Here is a 21,822-nt window from a genome sequence, read left to right as displayed (position 1 = left end):
ACAAAGTCTGATCACCCTGGAGCACTGGATGTTAAGAAGGCATGTAACTGAGGTATGTAAAAATATGAGGGATACAAACAAGATAGTCTGCAGGAAACCTTTTCCTCATTGCTGGATGAATAAACTAGAGGGCATATATTTAGGGTAAAGGGTTAAGAGATTTAAAAGAAACATAAAAACAAGAAATTCTGCAGATGCTGGAAATCGAAAGCAACACAAGCAAAATGCTGGAGGAACTCAGCAGGTCAGGCAGCTTCAATGGAAGTGAATAAACAGTCGATGATTTGGGCCAAGATCCTCCTTCAGGATTGAACCTTTTCACCCAGAGAGTGAATTCATTGTCAGTGGACGTGGTGGGAACAAGAGTCTCTGACAGATTTTATAGCCGGTCCAAACAAGCGCTTACATTGCCTAGGTATTAAAACTCTGGGGCAACTGCTGGAAAATGGTAACACAGAAGTCTGCCAACCACTTTGCACAGCCAAGGTGGGACGAATGACCTGTTTCCATGCCTTTCAAGTTAACGATATAACATTGCTGCTTACGTCTCGTCTCCTGCAAAAAGAAACCACTCTGGCCAAGGCAAACCTGACTGTCATCTGGTAGTAGACAGTACCCACCACATACATGACAATCGTGACTCACAGTGAGACTGTACACACTGCCTATCCAACTCTCTGATGCCTGTTCTGAAGACGTTCTATGTGGGCTGCATTATGTCTTTATCCTTTCGTGTCAGTATACGTCTCCAGGAGCTTGATTCAGTTTCAAGCTTTGCTTTGGTCTGATGCAATTCAGACTGACTTCTCACAATATGGAAGTTCCCATGTTCAGGAGATGTTCAATCCGGTTAACTGGGTCCCACACCTTCCACCTCTGAGAAATGTAACTCAAAGTGGCCCATTCAACTCTTTGTCCCATAAGAAAGAAAGACAAGGAGGTCATGTTTTACCCAAAAATCAGGCATAGCTGCAGCTCCCCCCCCCCCCCAACATGGTCTCACCTATCAGCTGTCAAGCTTGCACCCCTTCCACCCCCTGCCCCCTTCCTTAGCAGTCTGGATGAAGGGTCTCAGCCCAAAATGCCGACTAATTATTCTCCTCTATCGATGCTGCCCGACTTGCACCATTCATCCGACCACGTTTGTGCAGAGCAGCCCGCAGCCATCTGTGTTAATCCCATCTTCCAGCCACTGCCACATCTAGGTGGTTCTTCAAGCGTTTCGCATGCATTGCTCAAGTTTGCCAGCACCTGCAGGTTTCTTGTATTTATGAATAACAGGCAATTTTTAGAACAACATACATAAAATGCTGGTGGAACTTGCTGTTTACTCTCCTCTGTTGCCTTTCTTGCTGAGGTCCTCTATCGTTTTGTGTGCGTAGCTCAAGAGATGGTGTTAACAGCCAACGGCGACATCCCACAGATAGTTCAAGAAACTACTATTCTCCTCCTCCTTTTAAATATGCTTCTACTAGTAAACTGCATGCAGGTGTTCTACGCCATCTGCTTCCATCTGACCAGTCTCCCTCTCCCTCGAGTCGTTAACGGAGGAAAGTGCAGCAGGTCTTGGGCAAAGTTTGATTAGCGTGGCTCGTGGTTTGGGCCCATTTTTAGAGGGCCCTGCAGTCCATGTTTCATGTGTTTCTGGTTACTCATTTTTATCGCTACTGTGCACAATTTTGATCAGGACACTTTGACACATATCGGCTTTGCGGCCTGCGGTCAACCGATGACACAGCGCCAAATTGAACTGAACTAAACATTCCTAGACTGTTTCAAGGTTTGATGTTAAATATTCTGGGGGTTAGTTTTTCATTTTTTGCCATTTGTTCTTTTTTTTTGTGCATTGGCTGTTTGATATTTTCTTTGAGCTGATCCTGAATGTATCTTTGTTTTGTGGCTACCTGTGGGGAAACAAATACATACTTTGATAATAAGTGTGCTTTGAATCTTTGAACTTCCAGCATCTGCACAATCTCTTGCACCTACAATTTGGTTTGCGTTTTCTAGGATATTACCAACTTCAACTTCTCAATGACCCTTGAATTCCCACAGGTACACAAGATGTCTTTTTAAGTAAACTTCTTTCCAAGCGTAAACCTTACCTCCATGATGGGGTTGGAGGCCAGAACCTTCTCTTCCACGTTAGCCTCACTGGCAGAGCCACTGACTGTCGCAAAGTATCGCATGGCATACTTAGCCGAGACAGTTTTCCCAGCACCGGACTCTCCACTTACAATGATAGACTGATTCCGCTCATCCCTGAAACACAGATTATAAGCCACTGTACATTCAATAGCCATCTGCCTCGAAAAAAAATTTAAGCAATTAATCACAAGCAGTTATAAGTAATATGTTTCAAGGCAAGGAGTCTGGAGCCACAATAATTCAGATACTGAGAAGGGGTTTATTTTCCCACTTCAGAAAGAGTAAGACAAAGGCTGGTACTCAAGGGTTCAGTAGTGGAAAAGGGGTGCAATTTCAAGTTCCCGGGTGTCAACATCTCTAGTGATCTATCCTAGGCCCAACACATTGATGCACTCACAATAGCAGTTATATTTCATTATGAGTTTGAGGAGATACGGTATGCCACCAAAAATACTCGCAAATTTACCATACTCTGGAGAGTATTCTAAATGGTTGCATCACCATTTGATCTGGTAGGGGAGGGGTACTTCATAGGATTAAAATAAGCTACAAAGGTATGAACTCAGTCAGCCCCATCATGGGCACTAACCTCCCTTAACATCCAGGAAGCGATGGCTCAAAAAGGCAACATCCATCATTAAGGACCCCCATCATCCAGGTCATGTCTTGTTCTCATTGCTACCATCAGGGAGGAGGCACAGCAGTCCGAATGCAACACATTGAAGAACACAGATTCTCTATGTTTTTCTTTATAAGCAACTGAGAGATTGACCCGTCATATTTTGGGTCGTCAGACTTCCTCAGCAGAATGAGTTTTTGCCGTAGGCCTTTCTTTTTAGGGACCTATTTGGAAATATGTATGTTGCTATAGAGATTCCTAATCCAAGTTCATGAAATAATTTAGATATGCTTTGAAAACTAGAGGGCTATGGGTACCCCTAGGTAATTTCTAAAGTAAATACACTTTCAGCACAGCATTGTGGGCTGAAGGGCCTATATTGCACTGTAGTTTTTTTTCTATGTTTCTATATAATACAGGAACAGCTTCTTCTCTTCTGCCATCAGATTTTTGAATGGACATTTAACCCATGAACTCTACCTAACTACTACTTTTTCTGTTTTTGCACTATTTATTTAAATAGACACACATACTGTACATACATACACACACGTATTTTATATATGACATATATAATCCGTAACTAACCGCAACACTTGGCAACAGCTGTGTAGGGATGGGGTTCCTATTCTGGAGATGGAAAGAACAACCAGAAGACAGCAGAAGAGAGCCAGGAGAAATGCAGCCATGGTTGCCATCACTACCATCACTACCACATATACATGACCCACCTGCAACAGAACTTGTGGGTCCAGGATAGGACTGTGTAGTCATCAAAGATCTCACCGTTAAAGGAGTGAACGCTGTCATCGGATTCCGATGGACAACCGAAGAAGATATATGACATATGCCGGTAATATTAAACCTGTCCCTGATCCTGATTCTGATTAGCAAAAGGCAAATATCAAAGGGTGGTGAAGGCCGCCTTGTAATGAGGAAGTTAAGTTTCCTCAGAGGATTAGGAAACTATTAATCCAAAAGCAATAAACTACAAGAGACACCCCACAAATCACAGACTGCCCTGTTGATTTCATTTTTTCTTATCTGTTGTGGATCTTTCCAGAATAATGATCCCAACATACCAATTCAAAAGTCATCTGAGGCATTTGTATCTTGAAACACATAAAACAATTCAATGACAGTGTGAGAGAAAGCCATGTCTGCCCTCAGGGATCTTTCAATAGAACAGGAATGAAAAGCTATTCTCCCACCACCAAAGTGGATTTGCAATTATAAGAATTTGCCAGACAAACCACAACAATCCTGAAGTTTAATTGTGCCCAACTATGTCCCACTTTTCAGGGTAAGGTGATTAACATGATCCCCAACCAAGTTTTCATTGCCCTTTTCCCTCAGTAGGTCCAAGCTCAGTGCTGGGAACTTGTAGTTAGGCTCCCTTACCTCCTCACTCCCAATCCCTCGATCTCCTGTCATCCTTACCCGTCCCAACACATTGACCGCAAGTCCCAATGAATTCCCCAACCCTGCGATGAAAAGCCAACCTTCAAACACCCTGCCAGGTACCCTAGTCAACAGCTGCCCAGACTCACTGTCAGTGGGTCCTGATCAACACTTTCCTCACCACAACTCGCCGATCATAACTTCCAACCAATGACACACCCACCCGTCCAAAATTGAGAAATTAATAGAAAATAAAAGAACATAACGCTGAAACTTCGTAAGGCATTGGTCAGGCCAGACTTGAAGTGTTGTGAGCAGTTTTGGGCCCCATTTCAAAGAAAGAATGTACAGGAGAGTGTCCAATGCAGGTTCATGAGAATGAGCCTGGGAATAACAGAGTTAACATATGAGGAGCGTTCGGTGGCTCTGGGCCTGTACGTTCTAGTTTTCAGAAGAATGCGGGGGGGAGGGCGGGGATCTCATTGAAACCTATCAAACATTAAAAGGTCCTGATGGAGTGGATATGGGAAAGATGTTTTCTATTATGGGGGACACTTGGACCAGCCTCAGAAAAGAAGGACATCCCTTTAGAACAAAAGTGAGGAGGAATTTCTTTGCCAGAGAGTAATGAATCTGTGGAATTCATTGCCACAGTCAGCCATGGAGGTCAAATCATTGGGTGTATTTAAAGCAGAAATCGATAGGTTCTTAATTAGTGAGGGTGTCAAAAGTTACAGGAAGAAGGTGGCAAATGGGGATGAGAGAGATAATAATCAGCCATAAAGGAATGGCTGAACAGCCCAATTCTACTCCCATTTCTTATGGTTTTATGATTCCTCATGACAGCGGTGACCATCTTTTCTATGCCCTCTTTCAGAGGATGAAATAAGCAGCAGTGGAACTGAGCAATGTCGGCAGAGTAACCAATGTTTGCAGCAAAGGACAGAATTCAGCTCTGAGTTGCTCCCGAGGGAGGGCCTTTGTCAGAGCATTCAACCTACAGCTATTGGCAGCTTTAAATGTTGGCAGTACTCAACAGGAGTGTACACCTATCCAGAGTAGGACATACTCAGTGGCCACTTTATTATGTACACCTGTGTCTTAATGCAAGTATCAAATCAGCCAATCATGTGGCAACAATTCAATGCAAAAAAAAAAGCATGCAGACATGATCAAGGGGTTCCGTTGTTGTTCAGACCAAACATCAGACCGGGGAAGAAATGTGATCTAAGTGACTTTGACCACAGAATGATTGTTGGTACCAGACAGGGTGGTTTGAGTTTCTCAGAAGCTACTGATCTCCTAGGATTTTCATGCACAACAGTCTCTAAATTTCAGACAGATTCTGAGGGTAAAATTGCCTTGTGAATGAGAGAGGTCAGGGGGGAATGACTAGACTGGTTCAAGCTGACTGGAAGGTGGCGGGCGTCATGTGATGACCTAGGATCGAGACGTTGGGAATCCAGCTCCCTCGTAAAAAGTAATGAAATAGGGTTTAAGTGAATAAGAGTTAACAAATACCTACTAGTAACTATTTAAAAGCAACTCAGGATTATTTTTAGATATGGCTCCTAAACTGAAACAGAAGAAAGCTACTACTTCAAAGACTGTGCAAGTCAGCGGGGAAAAAGGCCTAACCGTTTCGGCGAAGCCTCGTACTCAAGTTGGATCTCCTCCCGGAGAAGTGCATGGCACTTCTGATGGTTTGGGACAGGAAGTTGTGGCAATGTCAGCGGTCTCCAAGAAGAAACGGCAAGAACAACGCATGCGCGAAGAAACAAGTATGCATGAACAGATATTAACAAAACTACAAATCCCAACTACGGCTGGAAGTGAATCGGAAGTGGAATCAGATTCTTTGGGAAACACAGATGAAGAAGAGGAGGAAAAGGAGGAGATTAAAGGAGACATAAGAGATATCCTGATATATATGATGAATGAATTAGAAGCTATAAGAACAGATATAAGAAGGATGCAGATTACACTCGAAAATGTGGTGGAAAAACAAAAGAAGAAGGATAATAAAGTTAAAGAGATGGAAGTAAAAATGGAAGAAAACACTGAAAGAATAGATAAGATAGAAGACAATAACCTTGCCTGGACAACAGAAAGAAAACAGATGTTGGAAAAAATAGGTGCGCTTGAAAATTCTAGTAGATGAAATAATATAGAAGGTACAGAGAGAGAAAATCCAATAAAATTCTTCCAAGAATGGATTCTGAAAATTTTGGAAATGAAAGAAGGAAGCCAAGTAATTGAAATTGAAAGAGCACACAGAGCTTTAAGACCAAAACCTCAACAAGATCAAAATCCAAGATCAATTTTGTTAAAATGCTTAAGGTACCAAGATAAAGAAATGATCTTGAAGGCAGTTACTCAAGGTGCTAAAAAGAGAAATGGGCCATTGATGATAGAAGGGAAAAGAGTTTTTTTTTTATCCAGACATAAGTTACGATCTTCTGAAGAGGTGGAAGGAATTTAATCCAGTGAAAAAATCTTTATGGGAAAAGGGCTTTAAATTTTTATTGAGCTAACCAGAAAATTGATAATTTTACTGGAAAACAAAGAAAGAAGATTTTTCGTTGATTACCGGAAAGCAGAGAAATTTGTACAAGAACTACCTGACATCCATGAGGAGGGGTAAAGAATTATAGAAATTAAGTGGACTAATGGTGAAGTCTGAAATCTGGTTGGACTTGACGGACATTTATAAGGAATAAGAAGAAAAAAAAATAGTTGAGGAGTATTAATTGGGAGTAGAGACATTAATTTTTTTTTCTTTTTTCTTCACTAATATATTTTTTTCGTGGGGGAGCTCCTGATCGATGGCTGCTAGTTTCACGTGTACAATCATGGCGATTGCCATGACCCGTAAAATGGGGGGGGGGGGATGTTGTGTTTCTTTTTATTCACAACATTAGTGGGGGGGTATTTAGTTTTTGTTTTTTTTCTTATATATTAGTTACCTTTCTTCTATTTTTCTTCTTTTTTGCCTGGATGGTTGGGGAGAGACACATAGCAACATGGAGAATTTTAAAGAGTTCCCAAGGTATTATGAATGATTAATTTACTTAAGTTTTTAAGTTTTAATGTTAATGGACTTAATGGACCTGTGAAAAGAAAAAGAGTTTTAACATATATTAAGAAAATGAAAGAAGATATAGCTTTTCTACAAGAAACACATTTAACAGAAACAGAACATAAGAAATTAAAGTGAGGTTGGAAATGTCACTGCAGTTTCATTTAATTCAAAATCGAGAGGAGTTGCAATTTTGGTTAATAAAACTTTACCAATTAAAATACAAAATGTAGTAATTGATTCTGTGGGGAGATATGTGATTATATATTGTCAAATTTTTTTCAGAATTAAGGACTCTTATGAACATTTATGCACCAAATGAAAATTATGCAAAATTCATACAAGAAGTTTTTTTGAACTTGGCTGACGCACATGATAAACTATTAATAGGTGGAGACTTTAATTTTTGTTTAGATCCAGTTTTGGATAGGTCAACTAAAGTTGCTACAAAATCAAAAGTAATAAAACTAACTAAAAATAAAAATAAAATTAATGAAAGATTTAAATCTGATTGATATATGGAGAAAAATTAATCCAAGAGAAAGAGACTATTCATTTTATTCAAATAGACATAAAACTTACTCAAGGATTGATTTTTTTTTAATTATCAAAAATATTCAGGTTAGAGTGAAAAGTGTGGAATATAAAGCAAGAATACTGTCGGATCATTCCCCCTTGATAATGACAATGATAATGATGGATAAGGAGGAATCGATCTATAGATGGAGATTTAATTCAATTTTATTAAAACGTCAAGATTTCTGTGATTTAATGAAAAAACAGATTCAATTTTTTTTGGATACAAATTTACATTCAGTTGAGAATAAAATTATATTATGGGAAGCGATGAAAGCATATTTAAGGGGTCAGATTATAAGTTATACATCTAAAATTAAGAAGGAATACATGGCAGAAATAGATCAATTGGAAAAAGATATCATAAAGTTAGAAAAAGAATCTCAAAGATACATGACAGAAGAAAAACAAAGACAACTTGTTAATAAAAAATTACAATATAATACACTCCAGACATATCGTACAGAAAAAGTAATTATGAGAACTAAACAGAAATATTATGAATTAGGTGAAAGATCACATAAGATTCTTGCTTGGCAGCTGGAAACAGAACAGGCTTCTAAAACAATAAATGCAATTAGAACAAGTGCAAATAAGGTTACTTATAAACCTTTAGAAATTAATGAAACTTTAAAAATTTTTTATACTGAACTATATCAATCAGAATCTCAAAATAAGATTGCTGAGATAGATAAATTTTTTATCACAAATAACCCTTCCAAAATTAAATTTGGAAGAACAGAAAGGATTAGATATGCCCTTTACATTAAAAGAGGTTGAAGAAGCTTTAGGATCACTTCAGAGTAATAAATCCCCAGGAGAAGATGGTTTTCCTCCTGAATTTTATAAAAAATTTAAAGATTTATTAATTCCTCCTTTTATGGAATTAATATATCAAGTGGAAAGAATGCATAAACTCCCACAATCTTTTTTAACAGTGATCATAACTGTATTGCCAAAAAAAAGATCCTTTAAAACCAACATCATATAGGCCTATTTCTTTGTTGAATACAGATTATAGAATAATAGCAAAAATGTTATCTAATAGAATATCTAAATATTTACCAAAATTAATACATATGGATCAAACAAGTTTTATTAAAAACAGACAATCAATGGATAATATAACCTGGTTACTTAGTATAATTCATTTGGCACAAAAAAGAAAGGAAATGAGTGTGGCAGTTGCTTTGGATGCAAAAAAAGCATTTGATAGAATGGAATGGGATTTTTTATTTAAGGTATTGGAAAAATATGAGTTAGGAAAATTTTTTATACAATGGATTAGAACAAATACTAATCCTCAAGCTAAAATAGTTACAAATGGTCAGATTTCAACACCATTTTGCTTAACGAGGTCAACTAGACAAGGCTGCCCATTATCACCTGCTTTATTTGTATTGGCAATAGTGTGGCGACCCACTTCCTAGCGCACTCGAACCAGCTCACAAATAGCCAGCGCGCCGGCATAAAGGCCGGTCCCAAAAGGGCGCCAGGTCTGCTTCACTAACAAAGGGAAAACTCGCGCCGGACTGTGAATACGTGCCCCCTACAGCATCCGTGCCCGGGGAGGGCGGGATCAGGGAGGCTTTAAAGCGAAGCCGCGAAGTTCGAATAAAATCTTCTTTAACTGCAGTTTACCAACTCCCTGTCATTATTTCAGCGCTGCGTGTAGCACCCCGGTACAATAGAACCATTGGCTGAATTAATCAGAACTAGATCCAGACATTGGGGGCTTTAGAGTTAATCAAGAAGAATATAAGATTAATTTATTTGCTGATGATGTTTTGATTTATTTAACAAACCCATTGCAATCTTTGCAAAGACTATCTTTTAGATTGGAAGAGTATGGGAAAGTATCAGGGTATAAAGTAAATTGGGATAAAAGTAAAATTTTACCCCTTACCAAAGGAAATTATAATCAATGTCGATTAGTAACTCTATTAGATGGTCAATAAATGGGATTAAATATTTAGGTATTAGAGTTGATAATGATGTAAAAATTTATATAAACAAAATTATTTGCCATTATTAAAAAAAATAAAAGAGGACCTTGATAAATGGATGATGTTACCAATAACATTAATAGGTAGAGTTAATGCTGTAAAAATGAATATATTTCCTAGATTGCAATATTTATTCCAAACTTTACCAATACAATTGCCTCATAAGTTTTTTCAAGAATTGAATGAACATGTAAGGAAATTTCTTTGGAAAGGAAATATGTCAAGAATATCATTGGAAAAATTGACATGTAAATTTGATTTAGGAGGGTTACAGCTTCCAAATTTTAAGAATTATTATAAAGCAAATCAACATAGATTTATTGCGTCTTTTTTTGATGAAGAAAAACCGGCATGGATTAGAATAGAATTAGGTAAGATAGGAGAAAACATACCAGAAGATTTTATATATAAATGGGAATTGAAATGGATACGGGAAAAAAGAGAATCTCCTATATTAAGACACTTGATTGATTTATGGAATAAGGTAAATATGGACGATGAGACAAAGAAATCTTTATTAGCAAAAAGAACTTTAATTCAAAATAGGCTTATTCCTTTCACAATGGATAATAAACTTTTACATAATTGGTTCCAAAAGGGGATTAAATATATAGGTGATTGTTTTGAAGGAGGTATATTGATGTCGTTCGATCAATTAAAAAATAAATATAAAATATCAAACAACACTCTTTTCTGTTATTTTCAATTAAAGGCTTATTTACGAGAAAAGCTGGGTCAATCAATGTTGATGCCAAAACCTAGTGAAATAGAAATATTAATTCAAAAAGGAAAAATTAAAAAATTTACATCCTGTATGTACAATTTGATTCAAAAACAGACAATTAAATCAGGAATTCATAAATCAAGACAAAAATGGGAATTTGATTTGAATATTAAAATTGATGGAAAAAGCTGGTCAAGATTATGTTCTGATAGTATGATAAGTACAATAAATGTTCGACTTAGATTAGTACAATATAATTTTTTACATCAATTATATATACCACAGAAAATAAATAGATTAAATTCAAATATGTCTGACCAATGTTTTCGATGTAATCAAGAAATTGGTACTTTTTTACATTCTACTTGGTCTTGTTTTAAAATTCAATCATTTTGGATAAATCTAAGACTTTTTTTGGAACAAATTACTGGAGTACAACTCCCACATAGTCCAATATTATTTTTATTAGGAGACATTGAAGGGACAATAAATACCGAAACTTAAATTGAATAAGTATCAGAAAAAAATTATAAAAATTGCATTGGCAGTAGCTAAAAAAGTTATCGCAGTTACTTGGAAATCAGATTTATATTTAACAATGGATCGTTGGAATAATGCAATATATAGTTGTATTCCACATGAAAAAATTACATACAATCTAAGAAATGAAAATGATATATTTTTGAAAATTTGGCTCCCATACCTATAAGAGATAGGATTAAATACATAGGTCCTTTGAAGATAAAATTATAAAGTAATTGGGGTAAGTAGAAATAAAAATTAAAATTATTTTGAACTCCATGGAGCATGTGGGGATCCTCCGATATCCAGGCAATCTTTCTCTTCTTTCTTTTTTTTCTTTCTTTAGACAAGGGTTAAGGGAGGGAGGGTTAAGGGGAGGGGGGGAAGGTTAATATTATTTTTTTCTTTCTCGTACTATTTTATCCTTATATTTATTCTTTGTAATTTTTTAATAAATAAATAAATCAAGCTGACTGGAAGGTGACAGTAACTCAAATAACTACACATTAAAACAATGGTGTGCAGGGTATCTCTGAAACCACAACACATTGAACCATGAAGCAGATGGGCTACCCCAGCAGAAGACCTTGAACATACACTGAGCAGCCACTTCATTAGGTACTGGAGGCATCTGCAGTAGCACGGTGCAATGTTGTACCAACCTTTCAAACTATTCCAAGATCATTCTAACCGTTCCCTCCCACATAGCCCTCCATAACAAACATAGATCCATAGAAAAAACTTGCAGTACTCTTTCCAATGGAGTTGAGGTGGAAATAGACGAGTGAAATTTAACACAACTTCAACAGTTTTCCACAAGCTCTGCACACGACCTTGGAGACATTCAATGATGATCAGCTCACTCATAAGAACATCAACGGAGTCGTGGCAACTATTTTGAACTTCGCTCTCTAATAAGGACATAGGCAACAGCAGTTTGGGTTATGGAGAGAAGGAATCAAAAATAACAACCCAAAATTTGAGATACAGAATATAATTCACTCAGAAAATGTATATGAAATGAAGTATAAAAATAAACAAAAAGAAATAATTTTTCCATTTGCTTCTTAATGCACGATCAGGTAGCGTGGCTTTGTGCTATGGAAAAAAAAAATCACATATAGTTTTCTAAGAATGCAGCACCACCAAGCAGGGTTGCCTGTATAATTCTTTCAAATAACCTGAAAATGCTGATCTTATCTCCAGCTGAAATATGCACTCTGTTTCTCTCTCTAAAGATGCTGCCTCAACCTAATGTTTAATTCCAAATTCACACTGTCTGCACTATTTTGCTTTTAACTTACAAATCTCTTAAACATTTTAGTTCTTGATATTTTCTGCAGCCTCTTATTTCCTTTACAATTCCCACAATACATTGAAAGAATGCTTGGTACAACTGCCCATTCCCCTCCTCACTCATCTCCATTCAGGGCCCCAAACAGTCCTTTCCCGGTGAGGCAACAGTTCACCTGTGAATCTGTCGAGATCGTCTACTGTATCCAGTACTCCCAATGCAACTCTTCTACAGTGGTAAGACCCAATGTGGACTGGGAGACCTCTTTGTCAAGCACCTCCACAAAAAACAGATTTCCCAGTGGCCAACCATTTTAATTCCAATCCCTATTCCCATTCTGATAAATCAGTCCATGGTCTCCTCCTCCGTAACGATGAGGCCATTCCAAGGCTGGTGGAGCAACACCTCACCTCCTGTCTAGGTGGTCTCCAACTTGGTGGCACCAAGATCTATTTTTCTACCTTCTGGTAATATTTCCCCCTCCCCCAGTGCCTCTTCTCCTTACCTTTCTCCCATGGGGCACTCTCGTCTCCTATTAGATTCCTTCTTCTTCAGCCATTTACCTTTTCCACCTATCACCTCTAAGCTTCTTACCTCATCCCACCCCCACTCACTGGCTTCACCTATCACCTGCTGGATTGTATTCCTTCCCCTCCACCCACCTTCATATTCTGACATCTTCCCCTTTCCAGTCCTGATAAAAGGTCTCGGCCTGAAATGTTGACTGTTTATTCATTCCCATAGATGCTGCCTGAGCTACTGAGTTCCTCCAGCATTCCATGTGTGGTGCTCTGGATTTCCAGCACCTGCCGAAACTCTTGTGTTTATTGAAAGTATAAAGTCTTTGCTTTAAGACTTAAGGTTGCACATGGAAGTCTTCAATCTACAAATAGACTGAGCTAACCAAATTAGTAACAATACTGTGGAGGAAGAGTTCCTGGAGAGCATATGGAGTGGGTTCTGCACTTAACCATCAGGAAGCCAACAAGAGAGAAGGTCATCCTAGACCGTAGATGAAAGTGGATTAATTAGCCTGGCTTTGAGAATCATGATCATATTATCATTAATTTGTAGTTGATTTTGAGACTTGGATCCTGAATCTAAATAAAGGAAAGCATGAGGTGAGAATTGATGACATTACCTACGTGGTTGACGACAAACGTTTAAGGGCTGCGTGCATGATGCAACAACAATTAATCATTCCTGACTGGCACAAAGATAAAAGAGTGGTGTGACTCAAGCAACTCAAAGGAAAATCATGAAATCCAAAGAGGATTCATACAAATTGGTCCAAAAAAGCAGCAAACCTAACAGCTGGGGACCATTCAGCAATCAGAAAATGAGGATCAAGAGAATAATTAAGAGGGAGAAAACAGAGTACAGAATTAAGTTTGCAGGGAACACAAGAACTGAAAGTAGCATCTTCTATAGGTTATGTGAAGCACAAAAAATTACTGAAAACAACCATACATCCATTGCAGTCAGAAACAGAACATTTATGATTAGGAGAAAATACAGAAATTCAACTCCAACTGAATAAATAGTTGGGTGAAGACAGAAGCAAAATATCTTCCAGAAATGATAGGGGTGCCAAGGCTCTCGTGAGAGGAAGATATTGAAGGAAATTTGTGTTAGTAAGGAAATTTATGTGATTGATGCTGATAAATCCTCAGGAGATGATGGCTCTCATCCCAGAATACTTGACAACATGGCCCTGGGTATCTCGATACACCAATTGATGAGAGTGATTAACAGGTGTTAATAGCAGGAAAATAGTGTGCTGATCTTCAAAGATCAAATTCACTGCCATTCAGGGCTATGGAAGCCAAGTTATTGGATGTATTTAAAAAGAGACTGATGGGGTATTGATTGTTTAAAAAATAATAAGGGTTACAGGAGAAGACAGGAGAATGGGAGTGAAAAATAACAGCCATGATTGTTTGACAGACCAGTCAATAGGCTGAAAGGCCTAATTCTGCTCCAAATCTTATAATCTTATTTGAGTGCAAGTGTGGAGATGTCTTTCTGCTATTGTACAGGGGCCAGGTGAGACAGGAAATTTTGTCATCCAAAGTGTAATGAATCTGTGGAATCTCGGACAGAGTCTTAACATTGGGGATGTTCGTCTGGTTGACATGCTTACCATTACTGCTGGACTTGGATGACAATCTTATCTTCTGGTCCATCCAGAAGATTTAGATGCATGAGATCCATGGCGAATTGGCTATTTGGATTCAAAACTGGCTTGCCCATAAAAGTCAGAGGATATTGGTCACAGGGTCTTATTCTAGCGGGAGATTTGTGATTCAGCATGGATTTATACTGGGACATCTGCTGTGAATGATGTATATAAATGACCTGGATGGAAATGTAGAGGGGCGGGTTAGTAAGTTTGCAGATGATACGAAGATTGGTGGTGTTGTGGATAGAGCAGAAGACTGGCAAAGAATACAACGGGATTTAGATCAGTTGCAAGAATGGGCAGAGAAATGGTCAAAAAGTGAAATGTTACATCTTGGTCGGCCAAATGTAAACTGACTGTACACCATTAAGGGCAAGACCCTTAGGACTGTTAAGGAGCAGATAGATCTTGAGGTCCAAGTTCAAAGCTACCCTGAAAGCAGTAACACAGGTTGACAGGGTGTTTAGAAGGCATTTAGCACATTTGCCTTTATTAGTTAAGGCATTGAGTTTAAAAGTCAGGAAGTTACGTTGCAGCTTTGTAAATCTCCAGTGAGGCAGCTTCTGGAGTATTCAATACAGTTCGTGTCACCACATTACAGGAAGAATGACGAGACTTTGGACAGGGCACACAAGAGGCTTACCAGGATCTTGCGTGGATTCGAGAGCATGTGGTATAACAAAAGGGTGGACAAACTGGGTTGTTTTCTTCAGAGTGGTGGAGGCTGACGGGAGATCTGATAGAGGTTTACAAAATTATGAGAGGCATAATTCAGAAAGACAACATCTCCTTTCCAAAGACTGAAATTCTTAATACCAGCGGGCATGCATTTAAGCTAAGAGGGGGCAATTTCAGAAAAGATGTAAGCAGCAAGGTTTGTTTGTTTTCCTTTTAAACACACAAAGCGTGGCGGGGGGGGGGGGGGGGGTACCTGCAATGCCCTGACTAAGCAAAAGCATTATAGAGATGTTTGCAAGACATTTAGACGGGCACAGGAACTTGAGGAAAATGGAAGGTTATGGGGATCGTGTAGGCCGAAGAGATTAGTCAGTTGTTCGATTACTAATTTAATTGGTTTGGCACCACACTGTGGGCTGACGGGTCTGTCCCTGTGCTGTACTGCTCCATTTTCTATGATATGCACTGGATGACGACCACCACAGTGGAAAACTAGCACTGTAGTCGTCCTTGAAAGTTCGGGAAAGGCCACCTAATATGGTTGATTGTGCTAATGTCAAGAACATACAACAGAAACTAACGATGGTCTGTTTTTAAGAGGAGGGAACTGTATAAAGGATATGCGCTCACTGATCCTGCTAAAGGTTGGAAACTGTTCAGAGAAGATTGATTTATGGAAGGGCAGGGCTGGTTTAGGAGGAGAATTTAGACTCAACTGCTGTAGTTTAGAAGGGCTAAACTTCTAAATAAGTGCAAGAAGGGACATGATTGAAACAGGCAAAATCCTCAGGGAACTTAACAAGCTGTTTCCTTCTGACTGATAATCTACAACTTCGGATCACTTTGAAGGGGTGCTCATTAAGACAGATGAGGGAAAACTTTCTGAACATGTTACGAATCTTCGGAACTCTCTTGCTCAAAGGCAGTTGGAAGCAGAGTCTCTGAATATTTTTAAAAACAGATCAATATATCCTAGACAAGCATGGGCAAAACATTATGAGTGATTGTTAATAGATCAGACTGTAAAAGCTGAGTGGAGTATTCCTATTACTAATTCAGAAGTCCATATATACTTTAAAGAATGCATAATTTTAACTACAGCCTATTTAAAAGCCATCTGAAGATGAGGTGAGAAAAATTTCAATGGACATTTCACCTCTCAAAGTGTAAAGTGTGGTCTCTTAAACCCCAATTCATATACTGAAATGAAGACAAGCTGAAAAGTTTAAACACAGTCAATTCTCTCCCCGCCTAACCTAAAAAAGCAGCATCAGCTCTATCTGGGAATCCCTCGGTCACCAAACCTGTGCCTGTCAACAACAAGGATGACATCTGGAGAAGGATGCTGAGCAAGAACCTTACTGCCTGTGGAAACTTCTTTAAAGAGTCCACTAAATGTGCGGCATATGCCAGTTCAAGACCTTCCCAGGCCCAAAACCAAACCTTGCCATCCTTGACTCAGAACAGAAACAGCCCCTTCAATCTGCAGTGTCATGCCAAACTAATTAAACTTATAATTGAATGCTTCACTAAACTGATCTCTTCTAGCAACACAATGAGAACATCCCTTCATTCTCTGCACATTCATGTACCTATCCAAGAACCTCTTAAATGCCCCTATTGTATTTGTCTCCACCACCACCTTTGGCAGTGCATTCACCACTTTCTTTTAAAAAAATCCTTGCCCTGCATCTCTTTTGAACTAAACTCTACTCACCTTTAATGCATGCTCTGTAGTATTAAGACATTTTGACCCTGAGGAAGAAATAACACCTCTTTACCTATAACTGTCAATTTACAAACTTATATCTGGTCTCCCATTAGCCTTTGCATCTTGAGAGAGAACAAAGTTTGTCTGACCTCTACTTATAGCACATGCCCCATAATCTAGGCAGGATCCTGCTAGTAAAGTCTTATATTCTATCTCCACTGTAACTGCTTCTAGACTCTTGCCAAATATCAAGCTTTTCAGTGTGTAGGAATCCCATGAGCTGATTATTCTATGGGAGCTGAAAATTCCCAAGAAGGGAAGATGCTACAGTTGAAGATGATGGGAGATCTCTGTGGGTCCTGTTGCCACGAGTGCATTGATGGCCTCAGAAAAGTGATGCATGTCACCTTTCTTGGTATTTTTTAAAGGGGCTAAAATGGGGGAGAAATGTCTGTAACTTAAGAAATAATCAACAGCCATTTTAACATCTCCTGAAGGATTCCATAAACTTGAAGGATTCTCAGGAATGGAGCTACGACCGTCGCCAGAAGAGAGAAGTGCCAGCGTGGGCATCAAGCCAGGTTAAAGTGGCTATGACCAAGAGCGGAAAATGAACTGGTGTACAGCTCCAGTACTCCGTACCAGCCACGATCCCCACCTTGAGCTCGTCCCACCTACCTACATTTGACCTGTCCCCCTCTCTTCTCGCTTCTACTTTTGGGCAGGAGATGCAGGAGACTTGGGTCCCACACCATGTTTCAGAACAGTTGTTGCCCCATAGCATTCAACTGACTGTAGACTCACTTTCAAGGACTCTGCCTTTGTTATGAATGGATTTTCATAGATTCTATTGTATTTCTTTATTTTCCTGTGGGTGTTGCAACAAAATTAATCCCAAGGTTGTATATGACATACTCACTTTGTTAATAAATGTACCTTGAACTTTATACATGCTGGGTTTATCTAGTATCATTAGCGTTGATAGAATTTGAATTTTATTTCTGAAATCAGTGCTTATTAATGTATGTATTTTGATGCTCATTAGTTTTCATTAAACTGTTGCTTGAAGCAATTATTTATATTATAAAAGTTAATACAGTACATTAGTAGTGGAACGAAGGTGGTAAGAAAATCTTAAATTGGTATTGGCTTTATTATTGTCACATGCACCAAGATACAGTAAAGAGCTTGTCTTGCATACTGTTTATACAGATCAGATCATTACACGTGGAGAAGTAATTATGAGACCTTTGAGAGCTTCAAGTTGCTCGGTGTTAACATCATCAATAGCTTGTTCTGGTCAACCATATCATGCTAAGTCCAATAAAGCACATTAGTACCTCGACTTCCTCAGAGGCTATGGGAATTCAGCATGCCCCAATAACCTCACCAATTTTTATCAGTGCACCAATCTTGGTGTAGTAACTGCTCAGCCCAAGGCCACAAGAAATTGCAGAGCTCGGTCACAGATCAGTCCATCGGGAACACCATGCAGGGGAGGCTATACTCCTTGCTACCTTGGAAAAACAGCCAAAACTCTAAAATAAATCCCACCCTAGAAATTCTATAAGTAACACAGATAAAATGCTGGAGGAACTCAACAGACTAGGCAGCATCAATGGAAAGAAGTACCTTCGACATTTCTGGCCTAGACCCTTCGGCAGGACAGACGTTGTCACTCCACCCATTTCCACTGGGCAGAAGATAGAAAAACTTGGATAAAAAAAAACATACCATAAAGTTCAAGGATAGCATTTTATCAGACCAGTGAACGGACCTCTTGTGATTGCCATGGCTCTTACATGTTATTATCTACCTCCACTGCACTCTCTCTGCACCTGTAACTGAATATTCCGCATTCTGTTATTGCTTTTCCCGTACTACTTCAAAGTGCTTATGTTTTCAAATTACCTGCATGGACAGCTCTATCGGTTATCTTGGTACATGTGACAATGATTAACCAATTCCAGTTCCAGAGACAGAATCTATCAGCGTACTTAAGTGGAAATTAACTCTACACTTAGCAGATCTTTCCCATCTTATCTCTTACGATAACTTCCTCTTTTTTTAATCTTACCCTTTCTTCTGACTCCAGATAAAACTTCCTGACACACTGATGCACCATCAATAACTCACTCTGAGACGTAAAGGCGAGATATCGGCTTTTATTGACTGGAAGAAGGAACAAGCAGTGAGTGACCACCATACTACATCCTGGAGACTGAGGGCCGGGCTCAGGCCTCAATCGCCTTTATACTGGGGTCTGTGGGAGGAGCCACAGGAGCAGTCAGCAGGGGGCGTGTCCAGACAGGTATATGTAGTTCACCACCCACACTCTCTCCCTGCAACAGCACCAGGCAACATCTCCACCAGCAAGATCACTACAGTTTAAATTAACTTATTAATCACATGTACATCGAAACACACAGTGAACTGTGTCCTTTGCGTTAACAACCAATACAATCTGAGGATGAACGTAGTTCAGTACAGCATAGGAGCAGCCCATTAGGCATACAATGATGTGTCAAACCGGCTGAAAAGCAAATCAAAAGCACCCAAACATTAATCCCTCCTACCTCCACCTTGTCCATATCCCCTCACCTTCCTTACATCCAAGTGCATGTCCAAACTTCTTTTAAAAGCCTCTAATGTACGTGTCTCTACCACTATACCAGGCAGTGCACTCCAAGCATCCATGAATCTGAGAAAAAAGCTTACCCCTCACATCCCCCTTGTCCCTACCTCCTCCCCCAAACCCCACCTTCAAAGCACGCCCTCTGGTATTAGACACTTCAACCCGGGGAAACAGATATTCTCTGCCCACTCTACCTACCCCCTCATAATCTTGTAAACCTCCAGCAGATCTCCCCACAGCCTCTGCCGCCACAGAGGAAACAGCCCAAGTCTATCCAGCCTCTTGAGATCGCATACGCCCTCTGAACCAATGCACTGGGGACAGCAGACAAGTTTCCCACACATTCTGGCACCCGTACATTCTTCCCATGTGTGTGTAGGTTTCCTCCAGGTGCTCCCCTTTCTTCCTACAGTCCAAAGATGTACCAATTAGTAGGTTATTTGGTCATTGTAAGTTTTCCTATGATTAGGCTAGGGTAAAACAGGTCGGTTGCCGGGCAGTGTGGCTCGTTGGGCCAGAAGGACCTGTTCCACGCAGTATCTCTGAATAAACAGATAAAGTGGCATGTCTGCAAGGTTCAGCGGGACAACATGCTGCCAACGAAAACAACAAACGCAAACCCCTTTCCCACCACAGCCACCCACATGCATAGAGGTGGTCTCCAACCTCCAGACCGTGGCCCTGAACCCTCGGACGCTGGTCCAAGCGAAGGGCTTCAATCTTGAGGCTTCAAATTCAAGGCTCTGCCTCACCACTGCCCTCTCAAGGAGAATAAAGAACGGGCAATATATGTTGATCTTACCAGTGACATGAAGATTACCCCCACCCCCCAAAAAACAAAGCAAAATGCTGCAACAAATTCTGCTGTTTGATAGTCAATGCTCAACATGTGAAAATAATGTAATGCAGGAATTACTCAACCGATTAGAGTGTGATTAAAAAGAACCTACTGAGCAATACGCTCAGGTTTTACTTCAGATTACCAGCATCTGCAGCAATACAATAGGTGATTAGCACTGAGCTCCTCTGGCCAGCTGGTGGCATAGTGGCATCAGCGGTGGACTTCAGAGCGAAGGCTCCCGAGTTCGAATCCAGCTGGCTGCCTTGCACGCTTTCCATCCGTGCTGGGTTGAGCGTCGAGCTAGCAAATTCGGCCTTGTGAAAGCAAGAAAGCCTGCTAAAAAGCCTACTGACTCCACTCAGAGCTAAGGGCTTTCTTCTTCTTCTTCTTCACTGAGCTCCTCTGTTGCCCAGTGTAGGCCAAGAGCATCTTTCTGGCAAAACAGCTGAATAGCCCCCTGTGGTTAAGGAAGCTCCTCTGAAATGTTCAGCTAGAATGCCAGCACCTAGAATGTGATACCTTTCAGCTACAGGGGAAACCATCTGGTACCAATACTGGAGCAATTAAATAAGGAAGTAATAAGGAAGTAACAGTCCATGGATGACTGTTGTTTGGTTTCAATGCAGTGGCAAGTCATCTGCACCAAAAAGAGGCAAGCAACTTGAATCGTCACAGCTTAGAAGGTTATGGTACAAGTTTGAATAAATGAATTAAGTATAAACAGGTACGATGGTCAGCACGAACATAGTGTTCCCAAGAGCCTGTTTCTACACAATTCCATAACTTTGTCAAAAAAATCCCCACCCTCCTCCAAGAACATTAACAAATTTTAAATAAATCTTCAGTTTTGGAGTTCCACAACAGTGATCGTCCATTTGCTTAACACCCAGTGAAATCAGTGGGTCAGTATGTACCCCACCACCAAGCGAAGCACTAGCCCATAATGATCCTGTCTTTCCATATCACCTGACAGACTGACATCAAAACCATCCATCTGAAGCACTCAACTGTCCCTTTACCCTGCTCTGCCCTGGTTAATAAAATGGTGGCAACTGGTGGGAACGGCTAACCTCACACATGGCTCACTGTTTCACAAAATCACGCAATTATCAATAACCACTGGCCTAATTCTCATCTCCTTGACTGGAGCCTCAGACACACGATTGCCTGAGCATTTTATTTTTAAAGCACGCTGTTGGTTTTTTCCTGCTTCATCCTTGCAATAAATTCCAAACAGTTTCCAAATTCATCCCATCAAGCTTTTTCTTGGTTCTTTTGAATGTTGAGATAAAGAGAACAAAAATGATATTTAAGAAGTACCCCATGCAGAAAAAAAATTCAACACTCCCTTTACAATTCATAATGGTAGTCTCGCTGTAAACAAAGCATGTTTAGGACACTCTCCG

General features: G+C 39.6%; 1 protein-coding gene across 4 annotated transcripts in view; it reads right to left on the bottom strand.

Annotated features, from left to right (window-relative positions):
- The window catches only part of myo5aa (myosin VAa), a 245,195-nt gene that overhangs the window by 129,378 nt on the left and 93,995 nt on the right, over positions 1-21,822 (bottom strand). For all 4 annotated transcript variants that reach the window (XM_059952769.1, XM_059952770.1, XM_059952771.1 and 1 more), the window contains exon 5: positions 2,106-2,262. In XM_059952769.1, the coding sequence (XP_059808752.1) occupies positions 2,106-2,262 (157 nt within the window). The remainder of the gene's footprint in view (positions 1-2,105; positions 2,263-21,822) is intronic.

Source organism: Hypanus sabinus, chromosome 28 (assembly GCF_030144855.1).
Source record: "Hypanus sabinus isolate sHypSab1 chromosome 28, sHypSab1.hap1, whole genome shotgun sequence".
Classification (NCBI taxonomy): domain Eukaryota; kingdom Metazoa; phylum Chordata; class Chondrichthyes; order Myliobatiformes; family Dasyatidae; genus Hypanus; species Hypanus sabinus.
Note: the sequence above shows the minus strand (reverse complement) of the source record. Positions and strands in the feature narration are given on the sequence as shown.